Source organism: Chelonia mydas, chromosome 20 (assembly GCF_015237465.2).
Source record: "Chelonia mydas isolate rCheMyd1 chromosome 20, rCheMyd1.pri.v2, whole genome shotgun sequence".
NCBI lineage: Eukaryota > Metazoa > Chordata > Testudines > Cheloniidae > Chelonia > Chelonia mydas.
This window is the reverse complement of record NC_051260.2, coordinates 13124513-13151967: the sequence shown is the minus strand read 5'-3', so window position 1 is coordinate 13151967 and position 27455 is coordinate 13124513. Positions and strand designations below refer to the sequence as shown.

Below are 27455 nucleotides of genomic sequence, written 5' to 3'. Positions count from 1 at the left end.
CTATGGGGACTTTTAAAAGGTCACCTGGTTCAAGCTTTTCTCTGCAGTGAAGAGGGCGAGACAGGGAGGGTTTCTCCACCTGAGGAAATTAACAGAAAGAGCTACAGTGGAACATAGCGACTCCAGTCAAATTTCCCCATGCAGACAAGCCCTGATTGCTTTTTAATCAAACTCGCATGATTTTGTGACTGGTGCTTTAAGAAAAAGAAAAAAATCCTCACACACAAAGAGTGTCAGCCTTGTGCCCAAAGCACAAAGGTTGCTACGAGTAACAATACGAAGGTTACATTAAATAATTGCAGCCGGGTTCCTTTGTACAGGCAGTGGCAGCCAGAGGCAGAGCTGGGCTAGAAAATGCAGATTTAAAGACAACACAACTTTTCATGGACAGTTTGGCTTTAATGAAAGGTTTCTCAGGTCAGAATGAGACATAGTAACCCAAAACTTTATTGGTAATTGTTTAAAATATGTTTACAACAAAGCACACTGTTAAAGAGGAAGTGGGGGCAGTGACACAAGTTTTGTCGGAGGACACAGACGTGTTTCCCGGGGCGGCGTGGGATCAAATCCAACCCCGCCCCCACCTGCTCCGTGCATGCCCTCCTGGGGGCCGGGGTGGGGGGAGGGGCGCCCTGCTGGCTCTAGAACTCAGCAAACTCCTTGGCGCACTTCTCAGTGGTGGAGACCCGGATCTCCTCTTCCTCGTAGTCGTCGAAGTTACTCGTGTCGCCAGGGCCTTTGCACTTTGGTACAAAGGGAGCTTCCACCTGCAAAGGGAGGGGAGGGGGAGGTTGGGGACGAGGTGAGAGATCAATATTTGTACACCCCCCCACATTCCTGGGTCTGCTGGGGGGCACGATCAGGCCCCAACTTTGCAACAAGGCAGGCAAGGATCAACCCCCCCGTCCCCAATCCAGCCAGAAACCCTCACATTTTGCAATCATGGAAGGGGGAGCCCATGACCCCACTTAGGAGCCCAGGATCAGGGCCCCCAGCACTCTTAAGGGAAACAGGATCGGGCCCCTACGCAACAAGGTGAGGGATGCAGGACCAGCGCCTCCTCAAGCTTCCTTTTATCTAGCCAGAACCCCCTCCTCTCACTTTGCAATCAGGGAAGGGCAGGGGGTCATGAGCCCCTTGGATCCCCGTAAGAGCCCCCACTTGCATCATCAGAAGGGTTTTAATCAGAACCTTCAGCCCAGCCCTCTCCCACCAGACATGGAGGAATAACGCCATTAGCTAGCAGCAGCAGAAGGAGGCTGTTGTCCTCAGGGGGTGGGGACAGGACCTTGCTTTTGCTACCATGTTACAGGTGACTGAGGGCTCCCGACTTTAAACCAATGCTGGGTGAGCATATCTCCCCCTAGTGGTTGGACCCAGCCACAACACCCTGCTACAGAGTCCCAGTAACCAATGTGCTCCTAGAGGCCTGGGCACTGATGATCCCAGGTTCAATTCCTGCTGACGGAGGCTGCACCAGGTGGGAGTTACCCAGGCCCTCCTCTGCCTGCCGCTGCCCTCCTACCTTCCTCTGGTAGACGGCGATCCAGTCGGTGGTAGCAAACCACTTGTGGTTCTTGATGTCGTTGACCCCGTTCTTGAGGTTGCCAAAGCGTTTGGTGAGGTCCACCTGCAGCAGGTTCCGGAGCAGGTCCTTCAGGTCCGAGCTGAAGTGAGAAGGGAACCGGACCTGGGGTGGGGAGGAGACACAGAGGTCTGGCTTTTACCTGCCCTGCCCTCGTGGCTAGATTCATAGATACACCTAGTAATGTACAGCCCCATAGCACAGGGGGGCCCTGGGCTACACCTGGGCACCTAGGCACTACCGTAATACACCTAGTAATGTAGAGACCCATAGCACAGGGGGGTCCTGACCCATGACTGGGGCTTGTAGGCACTATTGTAATACACCTAATAATAAATAACAAGCCCTTTAAAAACACTCCAGGACAATGAGTGGACAAGAAGTTAGTCCTCAGGCTACTGAGGACTGACACAGGAACTGAATGGTTCATTAGCAGCAGCCCCCCAGCTCTTATTGAGCATTTTTCCTCCACAGATCTCAAAGCAGGGCTGCCACATCACTATCCTCATTTTACATAAGGGGAAACTGAGGCACAGGGAGACGTGACTTGCCCAGGGTCACTCAGCAGGCTGGTAGGAGAACCGGGAACAGAACCCAGGCCTGTTGAGTTCCACTAGGCCACACAACTTTGTTTTTTTAAAACCCCACTAGGTTTAAAGCTGACCATGTCCACCACGAGTGCTTGGAGATCCTTGGTGAGAAGGCGCTGGGGTGGGCAGAGGAATATTATGGGCTCTTGGTTACTAAGGTGATGAGTGCTCTACCAGTGCCTGGAGATGATGGATGTCTTTAAGGAATGTTTAGTCTTGCAACACAGCAGGGTTGAGGAGAGTTTTGCAATTCACAACAGTGTATAAGAAAACCAAAGGCACCTGTTCCAGGAGTCCCCATGAGAGTTACAGGGAGCCCAATGGTGATGGGGTGGGGGGTGGAGTCCATGTGTTGGGGAAGTAGGGGTATGTCATAAATATAAAGGGAAGGGTAAACCCCTTTAATATCCCTCCTAGTCAGAGGAAAAATCCTCTCACCTGTAAAGGGTTAAGAAGCTAAAGGTAACCTCGCTGGCACCTGACCAAAATGACCAATGAGGAGACAAAATACTTTCAAAAGCTGGGAGGAGGGAGAGAAACAAAGGGTCCGTGTCTGTCCCTACGCTGCTTTTGTCGGGGATAGACCAGGAATGGAGTCTTAGAACTTTTAGTAAGTAATCTAGCTAGGTATGTGTTAGATTATGATTTCTTTAAATGGCTGAGAAAAGAATTGTGCTGAATAGAATGACTATTTCTGTCTGTGTGTCTTTTTTGTAACTTAAGGTTTTGCCTAGAGGGATTCTCTATGTTTTGAATCTAATTACCCTGTAAGGTATCTACCATCCTGATTTTACAGAGGTGATTCCTTTACTTCTATTTCTATTAAAAGTCTTCTTGTAAGAAAACTGAATGCTTTTTCATTGTTCTCAGATCCAAGGGTTTGGGTCTGTGGTCACCTATGCAAATGGGTGAGGATTTTTACCAAACCTTTCCCAGGAAGTGGGGTGCAAGGGTTGGGAGGATTTTGGGGGGAAAGACGTGTCCAAACTATGTTTCCCAGTAAACCCAGTTAGAGTTTGGTGGTGGCAGTGGATATTCCAAGGACAAAGGATAAAATTAATTTGTACCTTGGGGAAGTTTTAACCTAAGCTGGTAAAAGTAAGCTTAGGAGGTTTTCATGCAGGTCCCCACATCTGTATCCTAGAGTTCAGAGTGGGGGAGGAACCTTGACAGGGTATGTGGCGAGGGAGGGTCCATGTGTGGGGGTGCAGGGGAATGGGATACATGACAGGGAGGATGCCCATGTGTTGGGGATTGGGGGAGCATGGGAGGGAATTAGCATGTGTGGGGTGCAGTGTGTGAGCATCTCTCTGATCCGTTGCTGAGAGTTGGCACCCCACTTTTGCTGGTGAACCCCCCCTCAAAATATCACACAAGTGTCCCCTCCCCCAGCCCAAATACCTTGCCAGAGACAATCTTCTCGTAGATCTGAATGGGCTGGTCCGCGAAGAATGGGGGGTATCCAGCCGCCATCTCGTAGATGAGGACACCCAGAGCCCACCAGTCCACAGCCTTGTTATAACCCTGCCCGGGGAAAGCAGGCCAGGGTCACGCACTGAATATTTGAGGTGTGGGGGGAAACCACCTGGTGGCCAGGGATCAGCTAGAGATCAGGCAGCGGACAGGCCCTCCCCAGCTCACCTTGCTGAGGATGATCTCGGGGGCCAGGTATTCCGGGGTCCCACACAGAGTCCAGGTTCGGCCTTTCACCCGCTTGGCAAAACCAAAATCCGCCACCTGGAGCCAAAACACAGAGAGGGGAGAAGCTGGATCAGCCCAGGGGCTGTGACAGCAGGAGGGAAAGGGAGGAAGCAGATGACTGATGTATTCTATCCGTGTTATGTTTCTGGGGGTGTCTTGGCTTTGGGAAGGGGATGGCAGCAGAGAGAGACTTGGACAGGCAGGAGATCACTCCAGGGAGCCAGGAGCCAGCGCTGGGACGGGGACGGGAAGGAGTGGGAGAGGGGCGGCAGCGTCACCTCGATGTAGCCCTGCTGGTCTATCAGGAGATTCTCTGGCTTCAGGTCTCGGTAGATGAGATCCAGCGAGTGCAGATACTCGAAGGTCAGGACAATCTGACCAGCGTAGAACCGGGTGTGAGGTTCACTGCAATGAGGTGGGAGGAGAACATGGGCATCCCGGGCCAGATCTGCCCCCTCTCAGCCAGCCCAGCACCCTCGGCCCCCTGCCGCCCCCACCTTCACCTTCCTTATAGATCCTCAGGCAAGATGCCCCAACCCTTCTAGGCCCGGTGGCCCCATCTGCCCAAGCCAGACCACTAGCCCTAGCACACACATCCCACCAACCATTGCTAGACCCCTGACTCCATCCAGCCTGGCAACCCAGGGCAAGCCCCTCCCAGACCAGCATCTCGCCCCTAGCCTCAATACAGACACCCATGGACCCCCAGCTCCTTCCAGCATGACTCCATCTAGCCCTGGTATCTCTGCCACTGACTGTGGCTAATGCTGGCAGAAGACCTCAGCCGCTCTCCCCATGGGGAATCCTTTCCTGACCAGCCCAGCTGGGGATCAGGTCACACCCTGCAGCATGAGGATCAAAGCCAGCGTCGCTTGAGATGCTGCTAGTGGATAAAAGGTCTAGTTCTCTACTGAACTAAATCCCAAATTTACAGCCGTGGAAACTGAGGCACAGAGTGATTCTCCACCCTTCCCACAAGGAGTGAATGGCAGAGGCAGGAATAGGATGCAGGAGTCCCGACTCCCAGTCCCTCTGCTCTAATTGCTAGATCCCACTGTCCTCCCTGACCCAGGGATACAACCCAGGAGTCTAACCGCCACCCAGCTCTAACCATTAGCGACACTGTCCCCAACATCGGCTCCCGTGGCAACACTCACCTGAACCTCCCGATCCGCCGTAGGTGGGAGAACATCTCCCCGCCCAGGATGTATTCCATCACCATGTACAGATTGGAGTTATCCTAGAAGGAAATGCAGCAGAAACTGAGTGCAAGGGATGGAGTCACTCCGGCCCCCCGTCAGTGCCTGTGACACCGGGATGAAGCTGCTCACCACACCCCTGCTCCTTTATGAGCCCCATCCTTTTCAGGGCACTAACCCCACACTCCTCAAGGGAGCCTGATGAACTGGCCTGGCTTCCCCATAGCACACAATGCAGTGCACCCGCTGTCTGGGAGATGACAGCCTACTACTGCCACCAGCTGCTGCTGTTACTCCTTTGGCTCAAGGGCCAGAGGGGCTGCGCTTGGTGCTGAAGGTCCCAGGCACACACCTGCAGTGGGAGTTGCTGCACAGACGCGGCTGGTGAACAGACTCACTAATGAGAGGGCGCAAGGTTTATTTGCTTGGAGTATTTTGTACTAGAGCCCTAGAAAATTCAACCCCTCCCCCTCCTCTGGTTTAGGGGCAGGGATGGGCGGGGACAAGATGGATTTCCCAGCTGCGACGTCTCTGAGCAAAGGGGAAACGCAACGTGCCGCCAGGTCGGACAGGCCAAAAGAGCAGAAGCAGGAAGTGAAACTTGTCAAAAGCAGAGTGTGAAATTGACCAGGCTGGCTCCATCCTCTCTCACGGCTGCAAAGTCAAAGAGCAGCCTCCGAAGTAACTCCGCTGAGCCCAACAAAACCATTCCGCTCATGAGACCTGACCCGGCTCAGTGATGAGAACATGCGCACTAAGCACCCGCGCACGCGGAGACCACTGCCTCTGCCCTCAAGCCCAGTGTCAGTTTCCAGCTAGCCCTGGAGAGAGGGTCCAGCCGGGGCATGGGCACAGCGCCCCATGCTGGATGGTCAGAGACCTTTTTCTGCAGCCACATTAGGAGAGCAGGAGCCAAGAAGCAGAAAGTCACATCCTCACATTCCATCTAAATTATATCAAAACAATGTAATATCGGGCTGTTAAGAAGGCTCCTGTCCGAAGAGTGCCCAGCATCACCAGGCAAAGAAACAGATCTTAGGATGCTCAAAGGAATCACTTAGCAGCAGTGCGGGTGTGAAATGTCTACCTCTTGATTGTTTTCCCTTTCTGGTTCCCGCTTCTCTGTTGTTTATCGGTCTGGTTTTTTGATTGTTTCTGTTACATAACTAATTTTGCCGGTGTACATCAACAAAGGTGGCGAGGTACGCCTGGGTAAAGAATTGTTTCATACTGTGTTCGGATTGGTCAGAGAAGTATTTTGTAATACTTCAGTAAAATGATGGGTTAAGGTAGAGCTAAGCAGGACTCAAGTTTCACTCTATAAATTGGGGTCCAAAAGGAAGTTCTTGGGAACCAGCTCCAGGACACAGCCCAACATCAGCACTACCAGACCTCAACACCGTGCCAAGCACACCATGCAGAAGCTGGAGTCCAAGGATGAGCTGATCCTGACACCCATGGACCCCCAGCTCCCCTCCTTTAAGTGCTTCAGAACTGATTCCTTGAGGACCTGCTCCATGATTTTTCCAGGGACTGAGGTGAGGCTGACTGGCCTGTAGTTCCCAGGATCCTCCTTCTTCCCTTTTTTAAAGATGGGCACTACATTAGCCTTTTTCCAGTCATCCGGGACTTCCCCCGATCGCCATGAGTTTTCAAAGATAATGGCCAATGGCTCTGCAATCACATCCGCCAACTCCTTTAGCACTCTCAGATGCAACGCATCCAGCCCCATGGACTTGTGCTCATCCAGCTTTTCTAAATAGTCCCGAACCACTTCTTTCTCCACAGAGGACTGGTCACCTCCTCCCCATGCTGTGCTGCCCAGTGCAGTAGTCTGGGAGCTGACCTTGTTCGTGAAGACAGAGGCAAAAAAAGCATTGAGTACATTAGCTTTTTCCACATCCTCTGTCACTAGATTGCCTCCCTCATTCAGTAAGGGGCCCACACTTTCCTTGACTTTCTTCTTGTTGCTAACATACCTGAAGAAACCCTTCTTGTTACTCTTAACATCTCTTGCTAGCTGCAACTCCAGGTGTGATTTGGCCTTCCTGATTTCACTCCTGCAAGCCCGAGCAATATTTTTATACTGTTCCCCTGTCATTTGTCCAATCTTCCACTTCTTGTAAGCTTCTTTTTTATCTTTAAGATCAGCAAGGATTTCACTGTTAAGCCAAGCTGGTCGCCTGCCATATTTATTATTCTTTCTACACATCGGGAGGCTTTGTTCCTGTAACCTCAATAAGGATTCTTTAAAATACAGCCAGGTCTCCTGGACTCCTTTCCCCCTCATGTTATTCTCCCAGGGGATCCTGCCCATCAGTTCCCTGAGGGAGTCAAAGTCTGCTTTTCTGAAGTCCAGGGTCCATATTCTGCTGCTCTCCTTTCTTCCCTGTGTCAGGATCCTGAACTCGACCATCTCATGGTCACTGCCTCCCAGGTTCTCATCCACTTTTGCTTCCCCTATTAATTCTTCCCGGTTTGTGAGCAGCAGGTCAAGAAGAGCTCTGCCCCTAGTTAGTTCCTCCAGCACTTGCACCAGGAAATTGTCCCCTACACTTTCCAGAAACTTCCTGGCTTGTCTGTGCACTGCTGTATTGCTCTCCCAGCAGATATCAGGGTGATTGAAGTCTCCCATGAGAACCAGGGCCTGCGATCCATTAACTTCCGTGAGTTGCCAGAAGAAAGCCTCGTCCACCTCATCCCCCTGGTCCAGTGGTCTATAGCAGACTCCCACCAGGACATCACCCTTGTTGCTCACACTTCTAAGCTTAATCCAGAGACTCTCAGGTTTTTCTGCAGTTTCATACTTGAGCTCTGAGCAGTCATACTGCTCCCTTACATACAATGCAACTCCCCCACCTTTTCTGCCCTGCCTGTCCTTCCTGAACAGTTTATACCCATCCATGACGGTACTCCAGTCATGTGAGTTATCCCACCAAGTCTCTGTTATTCCAATCACATCATAATTCCTTGACTGTGCCAGGACTTCCAGTTCTCCCTGCTTGATTCTCAGGCTTTGTTGTTTGTTGTTACAGAGGACCAGGGATGGAACTTGGGACCCCGGCCAATGGCCTGGAGAATGGATACCCCAGCGACTGGTGACCTGGTGACCAGAAGGCCCAGCTCAGGAGTCACAGCTGGTTCTGGCCAGAGGGAAGACAATGGGCTGTGAAGAGAGGACCCGGGTCACCTGACCAGGCAGTTCCAGCCAGAGGGGGCCAAAGGACGGCTCAGAGGAGAGGAGGCCCAGTGGACCCTGTTTACCAGGAGAGAAGACAATGGATGGACAGAGGCGGGGCTTGGGGGAAGTGATATCAGATGCCCAGCTGGGAAGCAGGGGGCCTCGGGACTGGAGAGAGAGAACAGGCAGAGCTCACCTGGATGCAGGCGAGACTTGGATGTGCTGTGCTGGGGGAGGGCAGGCCCGAGGGCCCTGAGAGTTTCCTATGCTGTGTTCAGACGCTCAGTAAACCCTCCTGTTTTACGCCGGCTGAGAGGCGCTCCGGTCTAGAGAACAGGGTTGCATTATTCCCTCTGGGAGTGGAGGCCCCGGGGGTCCAGAGCCAGTGGACTCCCTGAGGGGCCCCCAGTGCGAGACAGGTGTGCTAAGGCACAGAGAGGTGTGGTTCCAGGAGAAGGAGGGGCTTCACCCCGAGAGAGACTGGACCCCCGAGAAGGGCTGTCGCACAGAAGGGGGTTCCCCCCAGGGACTGCACGGGGCCAAAAGTGGGCATGACCTGTGAGTCCGTGACAGTAACTGTTAATAAATAGAGGTTAAGGATATTTCTGTGTGAGGCTCTTTCACTGGGAAAAGACCCTGCAAAACCGCAGAGTGTGAGGAGACGCCCTGAGCCCACGGAAGGGTGAGGGTGGGTGCTTAAATTAAAAGGGTTACCCCTTGAGCCCCAGGACCAGGGTAAAGGTGGGTGCCCAAGAGTGTATGGGGAACAATGCCTGAACCCTGCTGTCTCTAAGGGGACGAAGGGAGCTCAGCCTTGGCAGCGTAGCCCATCCTTGGTCTCCCTGCTCAGGCAGTTCTGGTCTGCATGACATGGGCCTTCCTGACCCTCTACCAACTAAACAGGCCCCAACACCCTAGTGGTACCTTGATGGGGCCCAGTCAGCACGTACCAGGACAGACTCCTACCTCAGAGGGGTAAATCCAGAGCGGTCGCATTGATTTCAACAAAGTTCTCCCACATTTACACCCTCGGATTCAGGTATTTATTTTACGCTGTCATAGGAGAATCGATTGGCTCAGCGAGCCAGCCTGTGTGACAGCAGCCACTGGCCCCAGTGCTACTGTGTCACCCGAGAGCTACACAGAACTGAGCAGGAGTGATATTTCCATTGTAGCAGCTTCCACAGAGAAGGGGCCAGAGATCAAAGCTATTTAACCCTAGAATGATGAGGGGCCCCAAGAAAACGACTCTGCCAGCACTGCCTGCTGCTAACACACCCATCACCCTAGCCTCCAGGCTCCCGCAGGGGCTGCAATTTATCCTGCAGCCTCCTCTGAGCTGACGACTCTTCCTCGCTACAACCCACTAGCCTCAGGCTGACAGACAGGAGATAGATCTCCCTTCAGAGACAGCCCCTCTTTAATCAGGCCAGCCACAGCTCTAAGGCACAACTACCTTTGCTCTCCCCCCTACACACAGGGTGTAGCTCACAGGCCCCAAGATCCAGGTTCAGGGAAGAGGGTCCAAGCCCCATCACTGGGGCCTGAATTTTAGCTTTCACAGGTTTCAGAGTAACAGCCGTGTTAGTCTGTAGTCGCAAAAAGAAAAGGAGTACTTGTGGCACCTTAGAGACTAACCAATTTATTTGAGCATGAGCTTTCGTGAGCTACAGCTCACTTCATCGGATGCAAGTGATCCGATGTATCCGATGAAGTGAGCTGTAGCTCACGAAAGCTCATGCTCAAATAAATTGGTTAGTCTCTAAGGTGCCACAAGTACTCCTTTTCTTTTAGCTTTCACAGAAACTCCACCAGGAGGAAACGATCCCACGTGATGGTTTCAAAGTCTCCACAAAGCCAATTTTGCATGAAGTTAAGTTAGGACTTCCTCTGAGACTCCCCTGCAAGCCAGACCTCATGCCCTAGGGCCAGCGCATGGGAGCCGGAAACTGAAACTGACTAGGAACGAAAGCAAAACTGACCCGGTTGCGGGGCAAAGTATCACTGTGAAAAACCTGGAGTCAAAAGCAGAACGGAAGAGAGTGAAAAAGGGGAATGATCCAAACTGATTTTTCTTAGCTCCAAACCTGATCCCAGACGTCATGCCAGGAAGGTTTGTTCTCAGGATACAAGAGATGCAGACTGTGCCCTTCGACCCCTTCAGCACAACTTTGGTTTTAAATAGGAAACAAATCAAGGGGATTGTGGGGATCAGGGGCAGACAGAGCCCCGGGCCGAGCTGGCAAGCGAAGGACACCTACTTTGAAAGAATACTCTAGCTTGACGAGGAATGGAAAGTTGACGGCCTGGAGGATCCGTTTCTCGTTGAGGGTGTGCTCAATTTGTTTCAGCTTCACTACCTGGGAGAGAAAAGGAAGTAGCAACATCAAATCTTCCTCTGCTGGCACAGCACTCCCTACGCCTCCCACGCACTCCCCTCTCCAGCGTCCCCACGCAGGGTTCAGTCCCAAATCCCTCCCCTACACTGGGGATTCCACAGCCCCAGGCCAGATCTCTGCAGCAGCCCCCAGCGTCTTACCTTCTGTTTATCCAGGATCTTCATGGCATAGTGATTCCCGGTCTCTTTGTGTTTCACCAGCATCACCCTCCCAAATGAGCCCGTGCCCAGGGTCTTGATTCGATCAAACTGATCCAAACTGGCCGTGTTCTGGAAGGGGGAAAACAAACGTGATGTGGGGCGAGACTGGTCCTGGGGGCATCAGGAAGGAACCTGCTCGCAACAGTGGGATTTGCACTGCAAGACCGGCGGGGTCTTTACTGACCATGAGGGGGTCAGAGCTTCGGTTTTTATAGCTCACCAGAAAGGCAGCCCCTCCAGGGTCAGCACTGACTGTGATGGGAGAGCGTTCCCTACTGAGCCCGCCACTCCCTGCAGCACAGCACCCCCTAGCCCCGCACTGGGGTTGTTCTTGAGAACATTGATATGAAGACAGAAAAGGAGGACTTGTGGCACCTTAGAGACTAACAAATTTATTTGAGCATAAGCTTTCGTGGGCTACAGCCCACTTCATTGGATGCATGCAGTGGAAAATACAGCGGGGAGATTTTATATACACGGAGAACATGAAACAATGGGTGTCACCATACACACTGTAACGAGAGTGACCAGGTAAGGTGAACTATTTCCAGCAGGAGAGCAGGGGGAGGGGGGAACCTTTTGTAGTGATAATCAAGGTGGGCCATTTCCAGCAGTTGACAAGAACCTGTGAGGAACAGTGGGTGGGTGTGGGGGGGATAAACATGGGGAAATAGTTTTACTTTGTGTAATGACCCATTCACTCCCAGTCTTTATTCAAGCCTAAGTTAATTGTGTCCAGTTTGGAAATTAATTCCAATTCAGCAGTCTCTCGCTGGAGTCTGTTTTTGAAGTTTTTTTGTTGAAGAATTGCCACTTTTAGGTCTGTAATCGAGTGACCAAAGAGATTGAAGTGTTCTCCGACTGATTTTTGAATGTTACAATTCTTGAGATCTGATTTGTGTCCATTTATTCTTTTACGTAGAGACTGTCCAGTTTGACCAATGTACATGGCAGAGGGGCATTGCTGGCACATGATGGCATATATCACATTGGTAGATATGCAAGTGAACGAGCCTCTGATAGTGTGGCTGATGTGATTAGGCCCTGTGATGGTGTCCCCTGAATAGATATGTGGGCACAGTAGGCAACGGGCTTCATTGCAAGGATAGGTTCCTGGGTTAGTGGTTCTGTTGTGTGGTGTGTGGTTGCTGGTGAGTATTTGCTTCAGGTTGGGGGCTGTCTGTAGGCAAGGACTGGCCTGTCTCCCAAGATCTGTGAGAGTGATGGGTCATCCTTCAGGATAGGCTGTAGATCCTTGATGATGCGTTGGAGAGGTTTTAGTTGGAGGCTGAAGGTGATGGCTAGTGGCGTTCTGTTATTTTCTTTGTTGGGTCTGTCCTGTAGTAGGTGACTTCTGGGTACTCTTCGGGTTCTGTCAATCTGTTTCTTCACTTCAGCAGGTGGGTATTGTAGTTGTAAGAAGTTGATAGAGATCTTGTAGGTGTTTGTCTCTGTCTGAGGGGTTGGAGCAAATGCGGTTGTATCGCAGAGCTTGGCTGTAGACAACCGATCGTGTGGTGTGGTCTGGATGAAAGCTGGAGGCATGTAGGTAAGGATAGCCGTCAGTAGGTTTCTGGTATAGGGTGGTGTTTATGTGACCGTCGCTTATTAGCACCATAGTGTCCAGGAAGTGGATCTCTTGTGTGGACTGGTCCAGGCTGAGGTTGACGGTGGGATGGCCTTCTCTGGATAGGCAACTGACATGGCACAACCCTGGGGAGTGGCTGGCAGCTGAGAAGGCCAATGCTATTTTCCAGCACCCCACAGTGCATTGTGCCCATTCCAAGTGGGGGCTGCCCCACATTGCTCCCACAGTGTTCCCTGGCCTGGGCTGCCCAGCCCGGGACACTGCAAAGGGGCCTAGTTCTGTGCCGCGCTGGGCACTCGAGTCCATTCAGAGTCCGGGGCGCCGCAGCGGCTCAGAGACCTGAAAACAAGGCTGGGGAGATGCTGCATCCCCTTCCCCCAGTCTAATGGGGCCGCAGGCAAGCGAGGGAGTGGGGTGGCTGCCCATGGGGCCGGTTCCTGGACTCCGCAGTTGATGGTGGGATGGCAATATGACGAAGTAGATGTCACATTTCACCACCAGAGGGCGCCAAAGGAAGCCACTGCATTTTTAAGGAGACACTGACAAGGGATTCCCTGCTCCTTGGGCAGAACCAAACTCCAGTTCCAGACAGGCGACCCGCCCAGCTCCATTCAGTGGGGCTGGTGGGTTAGGGACAGGGGCGGGACTGGGAGTCAGGACTCCTGGGTTCTAGCCCTCGGTCTGTGAGGAGAGGGAGTGAAGTGTAGTGGTCAGAGGGCAGGAGACTAGGAGTCAAAAGATCTCTTCCTAGTTCTGCCACCAACTTCCTATACCCATGACCGAGTCCCCTTCCCCTCTGGGCCTCAGTTTCCCCATTTGTGCCATGGCGTTAATGACACAGGGTGTGCGGGAGGACTAGCAAAGTGACAGTGCTGCAGAGGGACCAGCAGCTCTGCCTCAGGAATTACCCACAACCACCCCAGGCAGGATTTCCAGCTGGGACAGACCCAGGGCTGACCGCAAAAGCTTTTCCGGCACCTACGAACTGGGGCAGTGCGCTCAAGCGCAGGCAGCAAATGGAGGCCCTTTGAACAGGGTCCCTGTTAGCACAACCCCCCTGGGAGCCAATCTGGGGCTGGGCTGGGCTGGACGACCACGCTGGAGCCTCGGAAGGAGGATGGGGGAGGGGGAGACAGGCTGGATCAGGAGGAATCCCACATGGTTAGTGTCCCTCTCCCACAGCAGAGAGGAGTTCAACTTACAGAGTTCTTGGCCCTTCAGTTACCAGAGGGCAGATTGGGGGGGGAAAGGGGGGCAGAAGAGCAACATGGTCCACTCAGCCCTGCCCCCAGGAGCAAAAATAACCCCAGACCCTCAGCGGAGGCTGTGTGGCAAGGTGGAAAGAGATCCAGGGGGTGACTGCCGAGTAATCAGCCTGGGGCTGCAAAGGCCTTGATTAGGCGGCAGTGGGGGGTGATCTGGGTTGGGGGCACAGTACCTGAGAGGGGTTCTCCCATTTCTTGATGAAGTCTTCTTTGGCTTTGGCTAGGAACTCCTTCACTGTAAGGGAAAGAGAGAGGGAACAGTGTGAGGAGTCAGGAGGGGGGGCACCCAGCCTGGTGGACAGAGCTCCCCTTTCAGCCCCACCCCGGCTCAGCGAAGAGGCACGCAGTCACAACAGGGCCAGGGATTTTAAGCGTATCGGCAGGATGGCGGTGCCTGATTGGCTACAAAGGGCAGCTCAGCTGGGGATTGGCTAGAGAAATGTCCATGCGGGTGCGCTCCCGCAACACCGCCACCCCCATGCCTGCCCCTGGACAGACCGAACAGCCCCGTCAGGGAGGGCTAATGCAGTCCCCAGCCCCCAGCACCAAGGGGATTCACTTGTGCCTCTATCCCCCCGCTGAACATGCCACTTGGGGTGCCTGGTCCACGCCCCTCGACACACAACCTGCACCCCACAAGGAGACACTCGTACAACCCTCCAGTCAAATGACGTTAAGATGCGTGGATCACGTTGCCCTAATGGGAGGATACGGGATCTACTACTGCTGCCAGCAAAGGGGGGTGAAGGGGAAGGAGATTCCCCCTTAGCTCAAAGGGCAGAGGCCTGTGTGTAGCCTTCTCTCAACCATGCAGGCATCACAGATCAATGACACCAACAGCCCACAAGGGGGTGCTCCGTGCACACACACAGAGCTGCAGAAGGCAGCCGTGAAAGTCGCAAACCCCAGTTGGGCTTTGCCCACAAAGGGGTTAAAACAACCAGCCACAGCCTCCGCAGCAGCAGCCTGCGACCAGCCAAGTGTCCCGCTCTCTGGCATCCAGCCAGGTGATCCTTCCTTTGCCAGCCGGGCTCCCTGTCCTTGCTGCCAGATCCCAGAACCATGGGAGGGAGGAAGCGGGATGGGGGTTGGAGCAATCTGCAGCATCTGGAGGGATATTTGGTACCGAGAGCCCCTTTTATCTTCGCTGCCTCCTGCTGCTCCCAACAGGGACAAGTCCCGCAGCTCCTAACAGTGCAAGAGATGCCCACGGGATTTGAATGGCTGCAGCAGCGAGGCCAAGCACAGAGCAGCAGCAGGGGGTGGCTTTGAGCCCAGAGCTCACCCCTGCCCCCACCATCACAGGCAAGTCTCCCCCACACCGGAGGTGTATAAAGTTAACTGCCTCCCCCAGGGATCATTGGTGCTCAGACGCCAGGGAGGAAACAAGCTCAAAGCCTAGATCCAGATCTGGGTGCTGCAGTTCTTGGGGCTCACAGATGCACAACCCAGGAGTCAATTCCCTGCCGGCCCTCTCTCTCCACTACAACCCACTCCCTTCCCAGAGCTGGGGACAGAACCCCAGGAGCCCCCCACTTTAATCACTAAATAGCAACACTTCTGTGGAAACCCGGCATCACTGCGCTCTAGTCCTGTCATCCCTGCCCTAAAGAAAGGGCTGAGAAATGGGCCCGGCGAGGGCCTGAAATGCACCAGCGAAGCAGGACAACATCCTACAGATGTGACTGATTCACTGCTGGAGGGAAGGAGACCAAGATTATGGGGATTCCCCTGATCCCACAGGACAGGGCAGGGCAGCCCTGAGAGGGTTCCAGGGATCAGCTATTTGCTGGCTAACTACCCCCGCCCACACCCCCTTCACCCTCTGGTCCCCACAGCCCATCTCCCGTGGAGCTCCACAGAGGGGGATTAAATTCACATCCGCTTCCCCAGACGCTCAGTCTGTCTGACCTACTTTCACTTTGTCTCCTACTCTCCCGGACTATTTATAGAAACAGGCTTGGCTCACCAGCCACTGTCTCCCACCATGGATCCCAGCCCCAAGGGGGCGGGGAAGAGGGATCCTTGCATGGACAAGGGACAGAGAAGACAATTTCCTGCACTATCCTGGCCGTACCTTACAGAACTAAGTTTAAGTAGCTTAGGAGTTCATTGTATTACAAAGGCAGGCGGTTATGTATTATTGTGGGACTGTATGTGACGTCTCCGATGGAAACCCAGGGAAGGGTTATGGGCTTTGAGGGATCATCTGAAACTATTAAAGTTAAGTACGTTTCCCAGGAAACCTCTAGGGGGAGGGGAATACAAATGTAACGCCTCTGTTATGCAAAACCTCAGCCACTGGAAGCCGCTCCCCGAGGAGAAACCCACTGCCTTTGAGTTACCTGGCTGGAAGCGGGGTGATCTTTGGAAAGCTTATTAGCAGGCGTGTTGGTTCTTTGCTGGTTTTTAAGAGGTTTTCCCTGCAATGCTTTTACCGTAAGAATCAATGTGCTTGCTAACAGCTGTGTGGTACCTTATACCCGTGGAGACTGGGCTGTTTGTAGCCTTTGAGGAAGGAGGGAAAAGCAGGCCGGCTGAGGCAGTCTGGCTTGCTGGGGAACTCACAGTGTAGGCAGGGAGCTGTGCAGTCTGGAAATCCCTCGGGCAGGAAGGAGAGAGACGCAGGTCTCTGCCCAAGAGAGGTGATAACTGGGAGCCAGAAGCCTAAGTGGCTTCCCTGGCTGGACCATGAGGGGCAAATACAGGTGCAGTTGCCCTGACCTGCGACACCTCTCTCCCCACTGTTCTTCCCTGGCATCATCCACACCAGATCAATGCCTTGGGAGGGGAGATCAGCCATTCTGCCTCCTTCTGGAAGTCTAGGAAGACTTGTGAGCCTCTGCTAATCAGTTCATAAACTGGGGGCAGCCCCAGACAGTGATGGAGGAATCTTCTCTGCACCACCAGCCTCTAATTTACTTGGCCCAACATCAGTAATTTGTTCCCTTTTTGGGCCTGTCTCATCTTAGAGTCTCGTTCTTTCTCTTCAAGGCCCTGGGCCTGGGCCAGGGACCCCTAGAGCCGAAAGCTCTGGGATGGGGATTGTGGCTGACAGCCCCACTCCTCCAGTCCCACGGCACTTTCTACCACCCAGGTGAAGCTCGTCTGTGAGAGAGACAGAGCTTCTTTGGGAGCCCATCCAAGAGGGTGGAACTGACTGCCACAGGATCTAAGGATCATCTCAAACTTCCCCACCTCTTCCTCCTAGTGCTATGTGCTAAACACAGCACAGCACAGACATATAAAAAGAGACCCTACCAAAACCAACACCTCCACTGCACACACAGCTCTCCCCCTGTGAAAGTACAGAACCCAGGCACAAGGAGTCCTTGGTTGCAATCAATATCTCTGGGGGCTACGGTAATTAAAAAACCATTTAACGAGCAGCCAATTCAAATTTGGCCTCCAAAAATGTAAGTTTTGGTTAACTCCACCCCCCAATGCTGTCTAAAGACAAATCCTGAAATATTCCAATTATTTTTAAACTAAGTCCCACTTGAAACAGACGAAGGGTCCCTCACCCCTCTTGCAGCTCAGAGAGCCCTAGAGTGAAATCTACTTTCAGCAGGAGTGAAATTGATACCACTGAGATCTCCTTTGCTTAGCAGACAGACTTACCTATCTCAGGGTTTTATACAGATGCCCAGCTCCCTAGTATATGAGCAAAAGCCATAGCGGGAACAGGGTAACATTTTCCAAAGGGCTTATAGGCTTCAGGAGCCTGCATGCCATTGACGGTAACTCGTAAATAGTAAATGGCAAACTGGATTTTTAGAATCCTCTCGTTTTAATAACCCCGAGATTTTGTAGCCGTTCCTTTCCAGCTCAGTGGCCTTTCAGCTGAGAGAGCCCCTTTAAAGACCCATGAACACATTTCTATTCATGTCAGTTTTGTCAGATGGCACGAATCTGGCATATGAAACTAATTGACTGTGTCTAATTACACAATAGAGTAACAAACTGACCTGTGCAAGGAAAAACACCAGTGGATATCGGCTAATGGAGACGTTTTCATACCGCTAATCTTTTGTACCACCTTTCAAAGAACTTAGCAAAACCTTAACCTCCTTAGACCTTCAAGGAGGTAGGTATTATTTCCTTTTTTATGGGCAGGGAAACTGAGGCAGGGAGATGTGACCTTGCCCACTGTTGCACAGGAAGTGGAAAAATTGAGAAGAGCACTAAGAGTCCTGACTCTCAGGAATAGAACCCAGGTGTTCTGATTCTCAGCCCCCTGCTCTAACCACTAGATCCCACTCTCCATCCCAGAGCCAGGAATCCCAACTCCCATTCCTTACTCTGACTGCTAAACTGCACTCTTGCTTATCACAATGCACCCAGTTCTCTTGTACCCGATGCAGCACCACGAGGTATTATTCGAATACCTGGGACAGAGACCAACCCCAGTACACAGAAAGGAAAATGCATGAGGTCGGACCACTTAGGACCACAGATCCGGTTAACAAAGCCATTCTCTGCGGAGTGGAAATCAGCGCCTGATTCAAAGCCCAGCAGGGCCCAGCATCAGGGCTATAGGGACCTGTAATTAGGAGAGATCAGAGTTATCTGGAAGAGACCTGAGTCTCCTAATCAGAGGGCAGACTGCTCTTAAAGAGACATGACAAGTTTTAGGCACAACATTTGTGATTACAGAAACCTAAAGCACACCAGCTTGTGGGTAGCAGCTTCCAACCTCATGCTTCACCTTCGAGCCTCTGCATTTCAAACCAAGTTCAAGTTCTCAGTCCCCATCTTCAAGGCCTCCATGTGCAGGCCAGGGCGTGTCTGTAGCACCACCTCTCCCTCGGCTGCATTGGAGGGGCCGGGTTTATGCCAGGCTGGAGGGCCCCATCGCGCTGCCCGGATCCTCTGGTGACAGCTGCCTTCAAGCTCCCTTGGCGCAGGGGGTCTGTGCCCCTTAGCACCTATTGCCCCTGGATACAGCAGCGTCCGCCCCAAGGTCAGTCTTGCCCCCGACTCCTGGGTTCCTGTTATAGGGTTTGCTTTTCCCTCCTTGGCAAACGCCGCCCGGATCCCCCCATCCAGAGAGCGCCAGGCTACAGCCGGATCCTGCACGGAGCTCCTGGAGTTTCCGATCCCGATGCCAGCACGCTGCCTCACCCCCACCGCCCGCTATCGGAACAGATGAAGGACAGAACTTTTGCCCCAGGGCTGGAAAGCTGATGCAGCAGCAGCCCTGATCGATTTCCCAGTGGCCAGATTTAATGCCACACTCAATAAACACAGCTCTGGAGCCGATCCATGAGCTTGAGGGGAGGGGCCAAAGCTAAAAGCAGGAGAGAGCCCCGCCCTCTTTGATCAATCCCTCGCCCAGCTGTACCTCGGCTGCAGATCACGCTGGGAGACAGTGTCAGGCTGGCTAAGGAGGGGAAGCTGCTTTCTGCTGCTCTGAGACAAGGGAAGCAGCAGCAACGCCTCTGGCAAGGGAAGGGGGGGACTGGAATAGCGTAAGGGGAAATTCATCCACCACCAGCCAGAGATCGGATAGCCAGAAGGGCCATTGCCTGCAAGGGAAAGGCTGGAGGCTCCCTCCCTCTGAATGCTTAATACCGGAACAATCCTGTACTGTCCCTCAGTACAGATACCCTGTACTGCCCCTGCTCCGACCACTAGATTCTGCTCTCCCTGAGCTGGAACAGAACCCAGAAGTCCTGATTCCTTCAGCCCTACTCTAACCATTAGACAACACTCGCCGCCCAGAGCCAGGGACAGAACGCAGGAGCCCTGCCTCCCAGCCTCTCACCACTACGACCAATACAGATGCAGGTGGGTGACTTTCTCTAGCCTTAGAATCTGGGCCAGCACGCCCCTCGCAGAATTGGGAATGGAACCCAGGAGTCCTGGCTCTCAGGCTACGGCTTGAGGGAACTCTCTCAATGTCCCTACACAGCTGTTGCGAGGACCCAATGTCATCTACACCCTAATTCTGTGGCATCTCTGTACCCGCCCAGCCCAGCCACCAGCTCAAGTGCAAAACCTCTGCTATTGGCTGCTGCGCTGCCTGGCGCACGGGGGACAGAACCAGGGGCCTCGAGAGATAAAAGCAGGGGCTGCTCCAGCTTGAGCTAAAGAGCCCCGGCTAGGCCGGTAAGATTCAGATCCTCAGCACATCAGACACAGACGGGGAACCCCTCACGCATGCTCAGCAGTCAGTTACACGGGCCCTGCAGAAAACAGTGAAGCCAGATACGAGAGCCTTCCCCCTCTCCCCTGTCCCCAAGACTGGCTCCACTGATCCTGGCTAGCGCCCCCTCCCGGTGACACGCAGCAAAGCAGCCATCATTTGTATTCACACAGCATTTGGCCTCCCAGCCCATCACAAAGCTAGTGACAGACAAGCTGTATGCAGGGATGCTGAGCTGCAGCCACCTCTGGGGTGGAACATGCCAGCGGGTGACCCCGGAATGGCAGGAGCAGGGGTTAAGGAGGCAGAATGGAGACAGGCAAGCTGGGGCTGGAGCCGGAGCCGACCCTGGGCGTAGCCTGTGGATAGCCTGGGTCACAGCACCATTGGCATCGCATCAGCCCCCAGCACCGGAGTCCATATTGAGAGGGGAGAGCACCACCCTGCAGCACAGCGCCCCCTGGCACCAAGTTGGGGCATTGGGCTCAGCACTGATGGAGGGGAGAGAGCAGCCCCCACGCTGCTCCCTGCAGCACAGCGCCCTCTGGTGCCGCACTGGAGCACTGGCGTGAGTGCCGCCTACCGAGCTCCCAGCCTGGAGCACAGCGCCCCCTAGTGCAGCACTGCTTGCGAGGCGCAGTGACCCCCTGCAACTCAGCACCCCCGAGCTGCACGCTGGGACATAAGCGTCAGCCCCCAACCCCTGCGGCACGCTGCAGTTCCTAGGAGAGCTCCCAGGCATGACGGTTGGGAAACCCAACTTCCTCCTCAACCCCCCACGGAGCATCCAGCTTCCCGCTGGCTTGAATATTCACCACCAAGGCAACAGACCAGCGTGCTTTGCCACCTGTGGGCGAGGAAAGAGGCCATCGCAGGCAGCAAGCGGTTAACACCAAGAAGCAGAGTCTCAATTACCCAAGGTCAGAGAGGAGCCAGCTCTGTTTCAGATGGTTAAAACCCCTCCTCTCCGCTAGAGTCCTGTGAGCTTCCCCACCACCACCACCACAGCTCCACCTGGCTGCAGCGGAGAAACAGAGCACAGACCAGGAGGGTCAGCTCGTCGGGGGAGTGAGGGGGCTGCACATCTTTGCTACGCGGATCCTAGGTGGGAATCAGGCTCCAGGTCGGCAGAGCAATTTATTCTAACTCCAGGGCACTTTGAGATGCAAACTGGTTTCATGCAGCGGCTGCTGGCCCGGGTCCTAGTGCGAATTGCCCCGATTTCTAGTGCCAGTCCAGTAGCAGCCTCAGATGAGGAGGGAGCAGGGTCTGGCACCAGGGGTCCCTGGTCCCAGCCACTGGCAGGGTCCCTCCAGGGCAGACAGCGCAGGGATAGCAGCCCTGTTGGGGTTCTCAGCTCGGAGCACCAGGGCTGCTGATCTAGTGTGAAATTAACCGAAGCCTGGATGTCTGAGACAAAGAGGCGGGCGGGAACCTGCAGAGGGAGATTTGGTTGCGACTGGGCAGTGATCTATGAGGAGTCTCCTGACCTCCAGCCAGTCAACAGTTACTCCAGATTGCAGCTGGATGGGCAGCTGTGGTGTAATTAAGACACAGAAGGTCTGTCCCCTTTAACAGGCAGCAGCTAGCAAAGAAAGCAACACCCCCATAGGGCCCCTCCTACTCCCTCCTGACAGTTTCCAGACCCAGCATGGGTTTGCTAACTGCTGATGCTCCACCTAGGAGCTTCTGTAGCGCTGCCCCCAACATGAAGCAGAGGAAACCCCCAATGCCCTGCCCGGTATCAGTGCCTTGCTCTGCTGGGTCAGATAAGAGGACAGAGGCAGTGCCAACCAGTGGATCAGACCCTGGCCTGGGAATCAGGAGACCTGGGTTCTAGTCCTGGCTCTGCCACGGACTTGCCATGAGACCCTGGAGATGTCGCCTTGTGCCTCAGATTCCCCATTCGTACACTGGGGATGATAACCCTGCCTCACAGGCAAGCTGTAAGGATAAATGCATTGACTGAGGTGCTCAGATGCTACAGTGATGGGCCCTCAGAAGTACCTTAGATCAAGAGAATAAACCCAGGAGTCCTGGCTCCCAGTTGCCCTGCTCTAACCACTAGACCCCACTCCCCTCCCCGAGCCAGGGAGAGAACCCAGGAGTCCTGACTCCTGGTGCTACCAAACTGTGGCATATAGTTAGTTCTCACTCACTAGGCTAACTTGCCCCCCACGCCATGCCCGCTGGATCTGGAGGCAGCGCTCGGAAGGCCGAGACAGCAGAGGGCTAAAGGTGCCGGAGAAGCCGCTGGCACCAGGTGCTTTACAATCTGCTATTTTAATCCTGGCTGCCCTGCCAAGCACTATTGTTACAACCTTGTTTGAACATCCAGCCCGCGCCTGGGATTGGCGGGCGGGTCAGAGATAGCTCATCTCCCACATCCTCCCTCCCCTCCCCCACTGAGCTAGCCCAGAGCCCCCAGTAGAGGGAGCAGAGCTGCTTAGGGTCACGTGGGGACTTCCAGATCCCTCATGGGAATCCCACCCACCCAAAACTACAGCCCGGGCCACGGAGTGGAGATGTGACCTCGACCCAAGCGGCTGTGCCGTTAATTCAAGAGTACGAGCTGATCAACGCCCAGGTAACTCTTGACAGGCTGGTTTCAGAGTAACAGCTGTGTTAGTTTGTATTCGCAAAAAGAAAAGGAGTACTTGTGGCACCTTAGAGACTAATCAATTTATTTGAGCATAAGCTTTCGTGCTCAAATAAATTGGTTAGTCTCTAAGGTGCCACAAGTACTCCTTTTCCACTTGACAGGCTGCAAATGCCGGGGGGGAACAGTTTTCGTCTTTGATGAGTCACGGCTGGGAAGGGGAGGAATAAAAGGAGGGAATGAGGGAAAGAAAGAGGGAGAGTGAAAGAGAAGGAGGAAGTGAAAGTGGATGAGAAGGAAAGAGAGCCAGGATGTCAGAGAGGAAGTGTAAGTGACACGAGAGGGCACAAATATGTCCCAGCAGCACAGGGAAGTAGCCATGACTCTCCCACGGAGGGGAGCCAGTGGGTCCTTGTGCCACTCAGGGCAAAGGGATCCGAGCGCCCAGCCTCCCACCCACACCAAAGATCTGCAGCGATCAACGACCAGGCGTTTGGCCTGCAGCTTCCCAGGTGCAGTGGGGGGAACGGGAGGTGCCACACACCAGGGACTGGCCTTTGGAATGGAGGGAGAGTGGGAATAGAGAGGGGAAGAAAGACAGAGAGGGAGTAATGAGGAAGAGAAGAATCCACAGACCCCACTCCCTTCCCAGAGCTGGGGACAGAACCCAGGAGTCCTGACGTCCAGGCCCTGCTCTAACCATTAAACCAGTATGGAAGACCGGGAGCCAGGACTCTTGGGTTCCATAGCCAGCTCCATCCCCAAGTCTGCAAGTCTTTTGGCAAGTCACTTCCCCTCTGTGCACGTCAGTTTCCCCCCATCACAAAACAAAGATAATCTCTCCCTTCGGAGGGGTTGTGTGTGTGTGGGATTAGCTACCATCGGCAGAACAGCGAGAGCCGATGGAGCAGCACACACCGCACAAACTGGTTTGGACGCCCGGCGCAGACACTCAGCGAGGAGAGAAGTCACACTCGGATTGGCGGGTTCAGCCCTCCTGACATAAGAGCTGCCATCTCCAGAGCCCACGTCCCACCCCGCGCCTCCACGGCGCCACCATCAGCTCCTCAGCATGGCAAGAGGCGCGCGTGGCTGGCGCAACACGGCCGATGGCTCAGGAGCGGCAGGAAGACGAGTCCCTTGATGTCAAGCTGCTGCCAGCAGTGACTGGGAACCGAGAGCTCCTAAGGCCTCATCCGCTGAGTGAGCTTCCCCCTCACCTCGACCCTGCCCCGCAGGGAACCTTTCCAGGGGGGAGCTGGGCAGACCAGACTCAATCCGTGGTCTCCCCCAGAAGCCACCACAAACTTCAATGGCACCTGCATCACAGGGACACCCCCCACCCCCTGCATCCCCACTAGGACTCAGATGCTGCATCACTTTTCCCCAGCACTGAATCACGGCAGCCCGACCCCCTGGGATCTGGGGCTGCACGTGGTCCTACCAACAGGGCTCCCATCCCAAATCACTCTGCTCATTCCCAGCGACAGTGTGCTCGGACACATGGGCCATCTCGCTGCCGGCTGGGGTCCCCGCCTCACTGCGCGACCCCCAGTAGAAGATCCGCCCAGCCAGGCTCTCCAGCTTCTGAAGCGGTGACATCTTAGCGCTTTTGTTCCTGCTGGGGTTGGGGCAGGACATTTCTGCTCCATGGCTCATGTTTCCCTTCATTTATTTATCTCCCTCCCTCCCCAGCCCTCACAACCAGAGTCAACGCGAAGCTCGGACCTGATCCAGGAATCCTCCGGCCTTGGTCATTACCCAGGAGCGGAGAAGACAGCAGGATCAGGGACAAGGGGAACGGAGCCAAGCCTCAGCAAAACTCCTCCACTCCTGACAGAGACAGGGGCTTGAGCTGATTGCTCTCGACTTCTAACCAGGAGACAGAATTTACATCCAACAGCACCCCGGCCCTGCAGCAGCCCCAGAGCATGGCTGTCAACTCAGAGAGAGGTGTGACGACACAAACAGCAACAGATCCTGCATCAGAACTGATGGGACAATGGCCAGTGGAAGGGGAAACACCCACACAGCAGGGCTTAAAACAGCACCCTGGGTCTCCGCTCCTCTCAAATCCTTGGGCCAAAAGCAGCGTGAGAGGCTCCCTCTGGCTTCACTGCCGATCCTGCATGCACTGTGGGGCAGACCCCTGGAAAAAACACCACCCTACAAGTACAGTGTCCCCCAGGCCAAGCTACTGGGGCTGCAAAAGAAATCGGGGGGTGGGGGTGGGGGGGGGTGATGGGCTTGTGGCTCACCTGAGGCCTGAGTCAGAGGGGTGCAGGTCCTTAAGTCCACTGCTGGGGGCCCCGCTCGCAAAGACGAACAGCAGGGGGCTGCAGCACATCAAAGGTGGCTCTCCAAGTGGAGTTCAAAGAGACCCACGTTCGGAAACCCTCGGAGGCACCCCGCAGCAGCACCCCAGGGAGGAGATCTCTAAGCACCACGGGGTTTGATTCTCGTGTCGCGCAGCCCCAGGCGGTACCGACCGCCGGCAGGGGAGGGACCCAGGACTAGTCACCTGGAGATTTCTTTACTTTGCCTTTCCCAAACAACCTCTCCCGCCTCTTCCCCCAGCGCGCTGCGGACTCACCCCGCTTCCACTCCCAGCCCCCTGCCCCGGTCAGCAGTGTGCCTGGCAGAGAGAGGAGGAATTGGAGAAGAGGCGGGGGCAGGGCCTTGGCAAAGGGGGTGGAATGGGGGTATACCCCCTGCTGTGAACCGCTCAGGGCAGGGGGCTGGGAGCATCCCCACGACCCAGCCCACCTCCCCAGCCCTGACTCCTGCACCCCCGTCACACACCCTGCTCTGACTCCTGCACCCCCACAACCCCAGCTCTGACTCCTGCAGCCCCCCACATCCCCACGCCCACCCTGAGCACCAAATGGGGAGCTCCTGTGCCCTCTCGCCCACATATCCACCTGCACCCCTCGCACCAAATGGGAGCTGCCCCAGGTAAATGCTCCACACCCCAACCTCCTGCCCCAACCCTGAGCGCCCTCCCTCATTCTAGCTCCTGGTCAGACCCTGCACCCCAACCTCCAGCCTGCTCCTTCAGCCTAACTCCCTCCCAGACCCTGCACCCCCAGTCCTGTGCTCAGTGCACCCCCACCCTTAGCTCGGTGCGGAGAGAGACAAAGAGAATGGGCTAGAACCAGGAGAAGGTAGGTACCTGCTCTATGTGGGCAGGAGTGGGGGGGATCCTTTTTACCCCCTCCCCAGCCCTACTGCACTTGCAGTTTACCCCCAGCCCCTCCCTTGCTCCAGGGACCAACCCTAGCTCCCGCCCCGCTGTGCTTTTGCCTCCGGCCCCTGCCTTGTTCCAGTCAGCAGGGACTAATCCTCCCCCCATGCCCCACTGTGCTCCTCTTGCCCCTGGCCCCTGCCTCACTCCAGCTGGGGACCAATCCTTCCCCCTGTCCTCACCAGGCCCAGCTGTTAGGGTGGATAAAAATCAATGACTTAAAAAAATATATATATCGGATTTTTTTTATTTAAATTGGATTTTTGAGGAAAAAACATCGAAAGATAGTTTTAATTAAGATACATTATATCTCGTCATGGAACAGGGATTATAAATTCTAATTCCATAGTATGAGACAATATATTCATGTAATGTTTAAGAAAAGTTTTGTAAATGAGTTCTAATAGTTCATGGATTAGGGACCCAGTCTTATGGGGTTCCACACGCTTCTGTATAGATTATTTAGGTTAATCTTTCTAGCTACCCAATGGGACTCAGTGCTCAGTCTAGAAGATACCGTCAGAAATGCTTTGTTTTGCAGTTGTATTACGTTGTATTGGCAACAGCGTGATTTGTGGGTAAGATCTGATTTGTATATTGACCTGTGTCTTGGGCTTGATCCTTTGGGATCGAGAGAACCTTTTTTCTTTTACTGGGGTATTGGTTTTCATAACCATTTATCCCCATAAAGAGTGGCACTGGTGGAGATACTGGGAAACTGGAGTGTCTAAGGGAATTGCTTGTGTGACTTGTGGTTAGCCAGTGAGGTGAGACCAAAGTCTGCTCTGTTTGGCTGGTTTGGTTTGCCTTAGAGGTGGAAAAAACCCCAGCCTTGGGCTTTAACTGCCCTGCTTTAAGCAATTTGTCCTGAATTGGCACTCTCAGTTGGGTCCCGCCAGAACCAGCCTCGTTACACCTATATACGCGGCCACGTCAGGCGTGCCCAGCGCAATGTCTACAGTGTTTGTAATCTTTGTCGCGTGTACTCTACTGAAATAGCATAACAAGCCCGTGGCTTTATGTTTTAATTCAATCGTATGATACGCCCCGTTAATTTTAAAATATGGATCGGTTCATTGTTAAGATAAGAAAAGGAGCAGACAAACTGAATGCTCATGAATGTGCTGATAGTAGTGCAAATACCTCGGACTCCTCGGTTAAGAACTTACATGAAGATAATCATAGAATCATAGAATATCAGGGTTGGAAGGGACCTCGAGGTCATCTAGTCCAACCCCCTGCTCAAAGCCGCCACCAGTTCCAGTGCATGCAATAAACTGAGTAATGACCAACAGAAACAGACTTTGTCTCTTAGTTCAGGCCAGTGTAGTTCCTAATCAAAGCTATCAAACATTCCATCTGATGACCCGGTCTGTGATATTCCAAAAAATAGATTAGAACGCCAGTCTCCATTATCTAGAGGTCCTTATCAGCCTAGATCGAGTATGTTTCCTAGAAGTAAAATAGGGAATAAACAAAGAAGTTTTCAGTCCGATTGGTATGAAAAGTATAGATGGTTAGAATATAGCCCACCAAAGGATGCAGCATTTTGCTTTTACTGCCTTTTCGTCTCCTCTAATGATGCAGCAAACAAAGATCACACTGATCCAGCATTTATTGATAAGGGATTCAGAAACTGGCATAGGGCTAATGAATGTTTTAAAAACCACCAACTGTCAAAATCCAATGTGTTGAGCTGTTCTTCATGGTCAAGTTTTAATGAAGGGAAACCTATTGATGTATCGTTGGATGAGGG

At 53.7% G+C, this 27455-nt stretch overlaps 1 protein-coding gene across 4 annotated transcripts; it reads right to left on the bottom strand.

Moving 5' to 3' along the window:
* Positions 1 to 343: 343 nt before the first annotated feature.
* Positions 344 to 24262, bottom strand: LOC119564816 (cAMP-dependent protein kinase catalytic subunit alpha-like). 4 transcript variants are annotated; one of them, XM_043532540.1, is made up of 10 exons: positions 23925 to 24262; positions 13882 to 13943; positions 10796 to 10924; positions 10518 to 10616; positions 5034 to 5116; positions 4155 to 4281; positions 3817 to 3912; positions 3577 to 3699; positions 1526 to 1690; positions 344 to 767 (listed from the first exon to the last, which is right to left on the bottom strand). In XM_043532540.1, exons 1-10 carry the CDS (start codon positions 24124 to 24126, stop codon positions 642 to 644), a joined length of 1212 nt encoding a protein of 403 aa, XP_043388475.1. In that variant the 5' UTR covers positions 24127 to 24262; the 3' UTR covers positions 344 to 641. The 4 variants fall into 4 exon arrangements, with proteins under 4 accessions (XP_043388475.1, XP_043388473.1, XP_037744015.2 ...); XM_043532538.1 differs by lacking the exon at positions 23925 to 24262 and adding an exon at positions 18097 to 18203 and having other exon boundaries at positions 353 to 767; XM_037888087.2 differs by lacking the exon at positions 23925 to 24262 and adding an exon at positions 18417 to 22460 and having other exon boundaries at positions 355 to 767.
* Positions 24263 to 27455: the final 3193 nt, after the last annotated feature.